Source organism: Schistocerca cancellata, chromosome 1 (genome assembly GCF_023864275.1).
Source record: "Schistocerca cancellata isolate TAMUIC-IGC-003103 chromosome 1, iqSchCanc2.1, whole genome shotgun sequence".
Taxonomy (NCBI): Eukaryota; Metazoa; Arthropoda; class Insecta; order Orthoptera; family Acrididae; genus Schistocerca; species Schistocerca cancellata.
Genome location: NC_064626.1, coordinates 363,455,026 through 363,467,531, shown reverse-complemented (window position 1 = coordinate 363,467,531; position 12,506 = coordinate 363,455,026). Strand labels below are relative to the sequence as shown.

General features: G+C 37.5%; 1 protein-coding gene across 1 annotated transcript in view; it reads left to right on the top strand.

Moving 5' to 3' along the window:
* The window catches only part of LOC126176520 (leucine-rich repeat serine/threonine-protein kinase 1), a 389,495-nt gene extending 377,202 nt beyond the window's left edge, over positions 1-12,293 (top strand). Inside the window, exons 43-46 of the mRNA XM_049923710.1 lie at positions 6,628-6,882; positions 7,018-7,217; positions 7,693-7,826; positions 8,199-12,293. Of these exons, the coding sequence (XP_049779667.1) occupies positions 6,628-6,882; positions 7,018-7,217; positions 7,693-7,826; positions 8,199-8,576 (967 nt within the window). The 3' untranslated portion in view covers positions 8,577-12,293. The remainder of the gene's footprint in view (positions 1-6,627; positions 6,883-7,017; positions 7,218-7,692; positions 7,827-8,198) is intronic.
* The last annotated feature ends 213 nt before the right edge of the window (positions 12,294-12,506 follow it).

The following is a 12,506-nucleotide window of genomic DNA, read 5'->3' as shown; positions in this document are numbered from 1 at the left end:
TGACGTGCTGTTGGGGAGCACGCAGGGACGTGGTGGAAAGAGGGTAGGGCAGCTATGAGCAGTCAGGAGGGCAGAGGAGAGGTGGGGGGGGGGGGGGTAGCAGAAAAAGAGAGAAATAAAAAGACGGGTGCGATGGAGGGATGAGGGCTGTCTAGTGCTGGAGTGGGAATAGAGAAGGGGCTGGATGGGAGAGGACAATGACTGAGGCTGAGGGCAGGAAGGTTATGGGAACGTAGGATATATTCTAGGGAAAGTACCCACCTGCACTGTTCAGAAAAGCTGGTGTTGGTGGGAAGGATCCATATGGCACAGGCTGTGTAACAGTCATTGAAATGAAGGATGTCATGTTTGACAGCGTGCTCAGCAACAGAATGCTGCATTCTATGCGAGCATGACAACCAACAAGCTGTCTGTCCAAATGAATGGCCACCAACAAACAGCGGCCAAGAAACAAGTGGACCACCCTGTTGCTGTGCATGCTGTCAAACATGATGTCCTTCATTTGTGTGACTGCTTCATAGCCTATGCCATATGGATCCTTCCCACCAACACCAGCTTTTCTGAATTGTGTAGGTAGGAACTTTCTCTGCAATGTACCCTATATTCCCATAACCCTCCTGGCCTCAACCTTCATTAGTCATTGTCCTCTCCCATCCAGCTCCTTCTCTGTTCCCATTCCAGCACTACACAACCCTCATTTTTCCATCTCACCCTGTCTTTTTACTTCTGTCCTTTTCTCCTATCTCATCCCCCACCCTCACCTCCCCACCTCTCTGCTGCCCTCCGTCTAACCTCCCAACTGCACACAGCTGCCCTACCCTCTTTCCACCTCATCCCTCCGCGCTCCCCAACGGCACTTCTCTGTCTGCTACACCTACCCGACTATTCCTCCCCCTCCCCACTCCTGCCTTCTCCTTAAACTCACCCAGTCGCCACTCCCATCATGCTTTGGTGCTGCTGCTCCCAATGTCACCTCAGTTGCCTCAGATTGCTGTCATGTGTGTGAGTTGTGTTTGCATGAGTGTGTATGTGTGTGCTTGTCATTTAATTTTGACAAAGGCATTACTGACCGAAAACTATATTTGTGACAGTCCTTCTGTTGTGCCTATCTGCGATGCAGCATCTCTGCTATATGGTGAGTAACAACTTTCCTTTTCACAAGTGTGGGAAAAATATTGATCTGCATATTCTATGAAAATAGTAACCACATTGCTACATTTATTGAGAATGAAGGCAATAGAGTAACTTCAATTTGGTGTCAAACTCTTCATATGCATAAAGGCAAAATGTCAGAATTTCGTTCTGACCTGGATCATGTTGCATCTTGACAAATCACTAGCTCACCACGTGTAAAAATAACAATAGCTCTCCATAAGGAGACTCAAGTATAGAGACTTGTTCATCCATTGTATAGCCCTGATCTAGGTCCATGCATTTTCCTCTTGTTCCTCAAAGCAAAAGAAACCATCTGTGGTCATCAATTTGAATCACCAAAAGGAGCCACCCAATTGTATCTGTGGACCTCATAATTGAAGCCTTCATGCTTTGGTTTGAACAGATGCAGTGATGCATAGAAAATCAGCATACATTGAAAAGATGTATTCGGATGAGGTTTAAAAGATGATGATTAAGTAAACATCTCAAAACTTTCATAGTGTCCCTCTTGTATGTTAAAGTTCAGTAAAATTCATTTGTAAAATAGTAGTAGTCCTAAGCAATAAACTACTGATTAGTGAGAAGGGGTCATAAATTTTCATGATTGCATCTACAAACATGCATACATACTCCACAGGCCACCATGCAGTGCGTGGTGGAGGGTTCATTGAACCACTGTTATTCACTCTTGTCCCAATTGCAGATGGAGTGAGGGAAGAACAACTGTTGCTAAGCCTCTGTTAGAGCCCTAATTTCTCTCGCCTTATCTTCATAGTCATTACACAAGATTATGTTGCTGGCAGTAGACTCATTCTGCAGTCAGCCACAAATGTTTTCCAAACTTTCTTAGTAGTATTTTGCGAGAAGAACATCATTTTATCTTCAGGGATTCCCATTTGACTTCACAAAGCATTTCTGTAAATTCACATATTGATCAGATCTTTTGGTCACAAATCTAGCAGCACAGCTCAGAATTGCTTTGCCGTCTTCCTTCAATCTGACCTGGTGGGAAGAGCAAGCAGTTGAGCAGGACAAAAGAATGTGTTACACAAGTGTTCTATATGTGGTCTCTGTTATATATCAGCTACATTTTCATACAATTTTCCCAATAAATTGAAGTTGAGCATTTGCCTTCCCTACAACCAACCTTATATGCTAATTCCACTTCATGTTGATTTGCAGCATTATGCCTAGGTATTTAATCAACATGACTGCATCAAGCAGCAAACCATTAATACTGTATTCAAACCTTACATGATCATTTTCCTACTTATCTGCACTAGCTTACATTTTTTAACACTTAGAGCAGTCTGTTTTTCAACACATCAAACAGGAATTCTAAGTCATTCTTTATTGGATGAAGGCAAGAAAGTCACTCAATGATGACTATCCTGTACACAAGTGTGTCATCAGCAAACAGTTGCAAATTGCTGCTCACCCTATCTGTCAGATCATTTATATCATACTTTTCAAACTTTTTGGATTGACAGCTGTCTTCAATTGGACATAAAAATGCACTGCTTATTTCTCAGTTTGACATCTTACTTGAAGTGTGGGGTAAATAAACTTAAGTTTTGAAAAAAATGAATGAAGGTAGTTATTTCTTTATAAGTGTTGGCATAACATATTTTAATCAACTTTTAATGTTATTCTACCTTATCCTCACAATTAAATCAAAGGTAAGGATGAGCTTGCTTCATCATCATCAGTTCTTCAAATGTCAGCCCAAGACTGGGAATTACTACTCCCATCTCCACATTCATTTCAACCTGTTTCTTGCATTTATGACTATCAGTGATGAAAAACCTACATCACATAAGTAAGATATTGCAAAAGGTCTAAAAACTCTAAAGGCCTTGCTACTGGTTTGCTGGCACTCCTACTTCACCAAGCTCCAAAACTCATTCATTGGTGAGGAAGTGAGTGATTTCAGAGTGGATTCTCAAGAGATATCAATAAATTGCTCTTGTTCTCCAGTGCTAAGTGTTGGTGGAAGTTCTGTACTGAAAGGGTCTTTGATCAAGTTGTGCTGATCTTGTTTTGGGAAGTGCTTCAGATAGTAATCACACAGTTCAGTTAAATTATCCACAAACACAGACTTCAATTCTTCTCTCTGTCTTCTAAAACTGTGTGAAGAGGAGAGAAAACTTATCAGTTGAGGTAAAGGATCCTGGTCCAGAAACTACAGGGGTGGAAGTTGTAAGAGTCTGGCTTTTAATTGCATACCTTTAACTGCTGTGAGCACTTGCCCATCTTTGCTGCTGTGAAATGCATCTCTTCTACTGAACCTTTAAAGCTATGTCATTTGTTCATCTTTGCTACTGTGCAACGTATCTCTTCTACTGAAGAAGCTACCCATATTACTGGGCATTTTTACTTGTTATAGTCCATACTAAGTACTCCCAAAACTTGGAAAGCAAAGAGCTTGGAATAGAGGAGTTCCATTGTCAGAGAGCTCAGATTGATTTTTGCTTATAACTTACAACTCTGTCGTTTCTGGACCAGGATCCCTTATCTCAAACTGATATATTTACCCTGCTCAATCATCTCTGATGATTTGTAGCATCATCATGAAATCATCCTTTGTATCTTTATCATTCAGCTTCCTGTTTCACAATACTTGTTTCTTTCTGAAGGCTGTGAATTGGTCTGACAGTTGCAGAATGTTGGTCTTACTACTTTGAAGAGATACAGTCAATAAATGGATTTTCAATGATTTCTCAAAGGTACACCAGCAACCAAATGTAGTCACCATTCTACGAATTTCTTGGTATGCAAATGTTCCTCTTGAACAAGACAAGGATAAAAGTCATTCCTGAGTTAATACTTGCTTTTCAAGATATTCTTATGTGAAAGCCAATTAATAAATTAAGGAAATGGGCTCAACCCCCATATCAACACACATCTGATGAGAAACATCTCAACTTACGTGGCTGACATTTAATTAAGTTAATTCACTGATTTTAGAATGAACGTCAAGGGCTCGTGCTTTTCGGCACCACTACTTCTCGGTGAATATAATAGTGTGTACAGATGGCATGAGGAGTCTTCTTACAGATGAGAGCTTGCAATCCGGTATAACAGCCTGCCATGCTATGACCTCCATCTGTACTCACACGTACACAGTTTTCCTAATTTATTATTTTGGTCCATAAAAGTGTGTGATATTTCAAAAAAAAGAGGCCTGTTGCATTTGTTCCATGAGTTATATTCATGCAAATAAGAAGATCTTTGATCTTTGTGAAATTTATTGTCTTGTGTCAACCACCATGTAACAGATTAGATAGGCATTATTGTGTCTTCATTCAGCTGAATAATGGAATCACCATTACATTTGAGGTTTTCAGCCAATGGACCATTAATGTCATCATTCATATTGAGTATTTGATTTAATAGTGTTGTCTGACAATGGCACACTTGCCAGCTGCTTAACAGCAGACTCACCTATCATAATAGGTAACATGACCAGCTCATCTCAGGTGCACAGACTTCTGTGAGTCCTTGCATTGTTGTGGGGAAGAGGAGGTATGTTTGTATTTCTGTAATGATGAACACTTTCATAGGCGACTTTTGGCAATACCTGTGTCTCTGATTAACACTCGCCACCCAGGACAGTGTAATGGTGTAATGGATTGCATTACTTAAAAAGTTTTCAAGCCACTTGCATACCTGAGAACTTATCCAATATTCTGAGACCTTAGGTAACAGGCTGTAGTGGGGCACTGTGTCAAATGTTTGCTGGAAATGCAGAAATATGAAATCTGCCTGTTGCCCTACATCCATGGTTTCCATAATATTATGCGAGAAAAGGGCGAGCTGAGTTTTGCATGAGCTCAATTTGTTTTTTGCCTCTCTTGTGCCTGACTAAGATTAAATTAAGACCACTAGATGTAATTTTCATTCCTACAGTGTTCCTACCACGTTATTTAGTAACACTGCTGCATTTGTCAGATTCTGTGATGAATATCAAAAGGCACAAAATCATTATTATTATTATTTTATTCTTGATGATGCTACTACTGGACTAATCATAATATTTGTCTCAAGTGCAGTGTGTAGAAAGAATGGTCCTAATGAATCCTGCTTTGAAGAATATATAGCACAGTTTACAGTGATAAGTGATTCAGAGTTCTGTCTGTAGTGAAATGAACTGACTGGTGGGATAAATCCAAGAGTACCATCTTTTGTGTTTATGGAAAATTCAATGCTATGCTAAGCTAAGTCACTGAAGAACTGTGAAACAAAATGAACAATGTTAGTGCCTTGCTAGTTATGTGAGGTATCTTGCTCTTTTATATGTATCACAAAGATGGAAGTTGGAAGGTGTGAGATCCGGGTTGTAGGGTGCATGAGGATGAACAGTCCAGTGGAGCTTTGTGAGTTCTTTTCAGGTGCACAGACTTCTATGAGTCCTTGCATTGTTATGAAGAAGAACAGGACTGTTTGCATTTTTGTGATGATGAATACATTGCTGGAGTCACATTTGCGTGCGTGCCATGTGGGAGATTGGACAGGTTTGCACAACTTTGTTGCGACGGTCACCGCGTCCAATGACTTGCCGTGCTTTTGTTCACTGCCAGGTCTTCGTAGATGTTCTTCAGGCACCTGCAAAAGTCTGTGATGCTGTGGTTTTCCACCAAAAGAAACTCAATGATAGCTCTCTGATGGGAACGCACCTCTGTTGTAGACGCCATTTTGAAGGCTACATGTATTGCTGCCACATCTGAGAACTTCATGAAACTATAGGGGCTGAAGCAGGAATGTTCCACAATGTCCCGGAACAAATTCAACATTTTTTCATCGTAAATTGGCCCAGGAAAAAACAGTGTTGCATTGCATATTGAAAACCCCTTGTATAATTTTGACTTCAATGCACTAAGGGGATTCTGAACAAAAATCACTGCACTGACAAAATTTTGGAGCTCAAAATTCTATCCCTCCTTCAGAGAACTCAACATCCTATATTTCAGGAAAACTATGCTTGACTACATATGGTAAATAATGGTTGAATTATCTGTAATGAATGAGTGCCACTGCTTCCCAGGCAGTGTGTGTTTGTATGATGTGTCACCCATCAAAAATCTCTGGTACATGATTCATTGACAGTTTATTTCTTACCATCTTCAAACTGCCACTGTTCATACTGTGTGAGCTCGCATATAAATCAGAGAGAGAAAGAGTCCTCTAGGACATATCCAGACACTCTAATTTGCAAAGTCAGAGATTATTTACAGTTTTGTAATTCATTTGTGTTAATCATGTATATAACCTGTGAGGTAAAAGTACATTTCAGTTACATATATATTCATGTTACATTTTTCAGGAACATTAGTGTAATTAAACTGGAGCTTCTGTAACAAAGAAACAGCACCTACACGCCCAACTGTACAAAAATAATGTTGTTATAAAGTAATGGAATGTCACTTCATGTTCTTCTTCTTGATTCTATTTATTTTGTTACAACCAATTTAGGGGGAGTGACTGTTGCAAGCTCTTCAGTTATGCACTTGACCCAGATGCACCAAAACCAGCAGCTGTCTGCAGCCTGGTACCTCTTCCAGAACTCCAAAGGGTCGCTATTGGACTTAGCAATGGCAGGCTATTTCTGGTTCGCAGTGATATGTTGCCTACATCTCCCACTATGGGAGAAGGAAGCTTTGTTATGACTGAGTTGGGAAGCAGCACAGCATTACATTCAGTTACTGCTGTTTTTAGGGATAATGGCATGTAAGTACTAGCTTTCTAACTAATCACATATAAAGACACATTTTCACTTTAACTGACAATATTACTGTGATTATGAATCAGTTTGCTGTATTCTGTAACCATGAAAAGTAATGTCCCATACTGGTTTTCTTTCAGAGAGTGTGAACTGTGGTGTGGAGAATCTCAAGGAAGTATTTCAATATACACAATCCGAGACAATATTGTAATGGCCCACAAAATTATAAACCATTATGAACCTGTGATTGAAAATGTTAATGTATTAAATCTTATTTCTACCCATGTTCCAATATATTATGACAATGAAGAAGTTGTTGTTTGCTCTTACGTGTACCCAGGTATGATCATATAAAAATGAAAATAATCAATTTTTGACAATATAATGTATTCGGATTGATAAAAATCTACTCACCAAGCGACTGCAGGAAAATACACACATAAAAGGAGATTATACTATTGCAATCTTCTGAGCCAGTGGCTCCTTCTGGCAGAATGGTTGAAGGGGTAGGAAGAGGGATGAAGGAGAAGGACTGGGGAGATTTAGGAAAAAGGATAATTTCAGAAAAGTTATGTAGAACAGCTGGTCGGGGGAGACATACCAAATGGGATAAGAGAGAAAGTTTCTGACTCAGAAAGCTTGCAATTGTATAACCTTCTTTTATGTGTTTTCCTGCCACCACTGGGTGAGTAGATTTTTATGTATCCGATTACAGGTATGATTTTATGATTTTGTATTATCTCAGCACATATAAGTTACTAATTCTTCTCTTAAAATCCGTAATTAACAATTTTATGTATTCTTCTGTAACTTAGGGTGTGTTGTATATCAATGGGAAACAGCAACTCACACCATTGTCAATAAACTGGACTGTTCTAAGCTGGTTCCTTGCTCCGAAAGTTTGAAATCTATCAGTATTGAGGAACACCTGAGCCCAGGAAAGTGTCAGGTAAATTATTTTAATATTTCAAAATATATTAATCAGAACTTCCCAGGACGATAGTGAAAGAGATCAGAAAATGTTATCACATTGAGTCATCAAGCAGCAGTAGGAGGAGGAGGAGGAGGAGGAGAAGAATCCTCCAGTCTCATTTCATAAGCAGGGCTGCATTTTCCTGTCCACTACTTTCAATTGTCTTCATAGTTAGCCTTCTTGTCACATGCTATAATGAGTTTTTCTAGGCATTTGTTGTTAGCTTATTGCTTCAATATTAATATTTGTCCTCTCTTGACTCCTGAAAGAAAGATCCTGTTTTTGTTACTTAACTTTTTCAGACATAGGATAGGTGTTTATGTATGTTATGTACTTTATCTGTTACAGGTAACAAGTTTAGCCATATTAAACAGTGAGTTGTACATTGGTACAACATGGGGATGTATTGTTGTCGCAGAACTATCAACAATGCGCCCAATTACCGTGTTTCGGCCTTACGAGGAAGAAGTGAGAGCCATCATACCTTTAGTGAGACTTTCTGCTGATATTACTGGTTTCAGAAATACAACAGAGGACTGCAATACTGGAAAAATTTCATATCCACTGGTTGCTTCAGTAGGGAAAGGTTACCGCAGCTTAATTTCACGATACACTGATACTGTTGTCACACCTTCAATACAGAGTCCTACAAGTGTACCTGCCGATGCACGTAACCAAAATATGTATATAATTCTGTGGCGAACAGAAAATTGGGCAGCTGCTTAGAATCTCTTATTGTCATTTCTTGGGGTATATTTCGGTTACCTCATAACTATAGCACAAATTAATGACCTCACCTGCTCAGAGTGAAAAATCAAGTGATCTTGAAGTAATCATATAGTGAAATTCATTGACTCGCAGACATTGAGTTTCTTTTCTTATTCTCATCAGTAAAAATAAATGGATTTATTAATAAGAAATGATTGTGCACTGAAATCTTCAGTTGATATTATTGTGCCAGTGCCTCGCTTGACTGCTTGCCTTATACTTGTGATTTTTTGAGGAAAAAAATGTAGTAATGGTGTGAAAAGTTAATTTATTTTTGTTTGTTTAAATGTTCAGATGCAGATTCCTTGTATTTAAGTTCTGCTGCTTTGCAGCATTAATACTCATCAGGTACCGCAACTAATTGGTTGTCAGTGCATAGAAAGGAGAAATGGGAAGTTCTCTCACTGCTCACCATTTTCTGGGTTCAGTATACTTATCGTAATACTTCTCCAGGTATTTGAATATATTTTCATAACTGCATATTTTTCACTTATGAAATAATTCAGCAACAGTTTCAGTTTGTTCTGGAACACAAGCATTCAACAATATGAGTCTTACTTTGTTTCTAGTGTACTTGTCTGAAAATTGCCATGCATATACAATTGTATGAAAACTGACTATATCTGCCCTGCTTGAACAAATGAGAAGTATACATATGTGTAAATATTAAAAAATTATTTTTTTAACTTTTCTCAGAATGTTAGACAGAATTGCAGGAATCTCGTCAAACTATTAGTTAAATTTCTTTTATGACATTCAGTTCATTCAGGCTTTTAACACAAAGCATATTTTAACATTGCAGAAAACTGCAAAGCCATACTATTTGGTACACTACTTGTGATACTCTATATCGTTTATCATCTGATTATATCCTTCAGCCGCCCCAGAATGGTGGAACTGTTACAGTGAAACATAATGATTGCAGTCTTCCCGTTTTCTGACAAGCAGATAATGTAAATGTAAATTAAAAATTAATACGGTCATTGAAAAGGAAGGTGGGGATAGTGCAGCTTGGTACATGACGTGAACACCTGTCTGCAACAATTTCCCAAAGTTGTATAATTCTGGTTTTTACTTTCGTTGTGAGATCAGTTATTAAATTTCATATATGCCTTCTGCAACATCCTCTGCTTGTCTGCAACATCCTCTGCACATTTGAAACAGGTTGTATGCTTTTTAAAGCAGGAATCTTCTGACTTTGGTGAGGACTTCCTGGAAAGTAACTTCTGTTATGCTAAAGCAAATTTAGCAGAAAAATCTTGAAAACTTCATCTTCTGTGCATAAAATTCTTTCACTTAAGATTTCTGGAACACAACAAGTACAGAACTTGCAGTACCCGAAATATTTAGCACAACTTCATGTAAAACACTTCAAGAACTCTGTGGAAAGTGCTTTAACATTTTGGATATTGTGAAATTTGTTCACAAAGTTTTGTCAATTTTTTTGTACCAGTTTATTGTTACTTACAAGTGGACAGTCACTTCCATTGTCATCGTCATCGTCACCTGTTTCATCATATTCAGTCCACTTATGGCACAAATTTTGCAATAAACATCAGCAGCTTTCAGATTTTTTGTTACTAAAAATCAAATTTCTTATTTGACAAGATGTTCAGTTATAAAAATGAGCTTGAAATGCTCATTTTGAATGGCTACTGTAAGCGAACAAAAAAAAAATGTGGCTTTCTCATTATCTCAGCTCACTGGCCTACTGCTATGCTACTTTTCAATAATAAGTACTGTTTGCCATCTTATTGCATTTGTTTTAATTAAATTTTGTATGAAGCACATATGAAATAAATACAAAACTGAAGGCTTATGTAACAGACATTTAACACTCATCAGGCAGTTTCATAATTACTACAAAATGTGATAAGGAGTAGACGCACACAGAGTGCATTAAATATCTCAACATTCTGCACTCATTAAAATGGGTGACACTTTAGTTGTTAATTTAGCACATTTTGAAATAATATTTCAGAAATCACAGCTTGATAGTTTCAGTAGCACATCCTGAAAGGCAATGTTATTTTGTTACTGACTTCCTAAAGCTATAGTTTGAAAGTAGCTACCATAAAATAACACCCTCTCTCTCTCATTAGGATGCATCTGTAGAATTTTTTTTGGTAGAGAATTACTTGAGTTTACTGCCACTGACATTTAAACTGTTTACAACAAAAATACATTATTATTTGTAGAGCTTTAATTATATTGTTACTGTATTCATACAATTTTTTGTTCATGATAGCTCATTTATAATTAAGGCTTAGCAGTAGTATTTGAATCAAGTACCAATGCATAATTTCTTAACACTAGGTTCCTTTATCTTGAATGGGGAAAATATTTTGATAGCATTTAAATGAAAAGCTCCCCCCCCCCCCCCCCCCCAGAACAGATTTCAATGCAAGCATTTCTAAAGACTCACCATGTGTTGTTTACCTCAGCAGAGGATTTTTACTGTCCATTTGTAGCAATTTTTATGTGTTTTAAAAGTATTAATATTTTCTTTAAATGCTGTGATACCTATACAGCTGTAAAAAAATATGTTGGCCCAAAACTTCAGTCCTATGGAATATACTAGAAAAGTTGACTTCACAGCTTTTTTAGATTCTTGTGGTGTGATGATTACTGTGTTTGTAACAATTTGAACATTTTGTATTTGTGTTATAGACTTAATTTATAAGAGAAGCTTGAAGCAGTACTGTTGTTGTTGACAGTAATCCTGCTGTAACATTTGTAAGTCTGTATATGGTTGTGCAAATTACTGAAGAATTTCTAAAGTCTGTATTTCTAGTCATTTCAGTTACTCAGTGAATCCTGTAAATGTAAAGTATTAAAAGCAGCACTCACATCCAAATATATGTTTAAATGGAACATATTTTCATAGCATAGTGATTGCACATCTGTTTGTAATACTTCAGAAAACTGTATCAGATAAGAGGAAATAATTTTATATGAATTGTTTACAGAAAAAAATGAGGAAGCAATTTTTGAGAAAGTGGTTTCTTTGTTGTTGATGTAAAGTGATCTCATTATTTTACCTGTTGTAAACTGTTGTTAATTAATGTAAATAATGATGTACATATTGTTTCTGCTTATAGTAAGCAATAAATTGTTCATGTTTCCAACTGTTGTTTACCTATCAACACAATCTTTATTGAAGAAAAATTTACACCAATATTTTTGAAGTAGCAGTGACCTTTCCTGAGTAACACTTCCTCTCCTAATATAAATCTACAGATATAAAGTAATGCAGACATAGAGAGGTACTGGGGGAAGTACAACTGTGAGAGTGGATCATGAGTCATTCTTGGATAGTTTATTCTGTAGAGCACTTGTCCATGAAGGGGAAAGGTCACAGGTTCGACTCTTGGTTCACCATAAGTTTTGATCTGCCAGAAAGTTTCAATGCAGAAGTAATTCCCATAATTATCAGTGTTTGTTGTTAGAACATTTTATAGCAGTAGCCTGCAGCAGCTGCTTTGCCTATTAACATATAACTTAACTTTATCCACATTCCTTAGTTATGCGATTTATAGATGACGATGTCTGAATGAATGCAGTCCATTTTTCCGTACCATATGTGCTGACTGCAGAACTGAACTGTGGGATGGAAGGTTGATAGCTTGGTAGAGAATAGGATGGTATGGTTCGTAAAGCAAATACAGGATAGTGCAACAGCAGGAATAACAGTACAGTATTAATCAAGCAGAAACATCATCAGAAAATTCCATAATTCAATCCTTAACTATGAAATCATTTTTTGGAGATCAAATGCACAAGATATGGACACCATTGCACCATTTTCAAAGAAGTTTCATTTAAAAATTCGAAATGCATGTTAACTTCAATGATTAGAAAGTGTCCACAGAGGCAAAGTAAGTGATC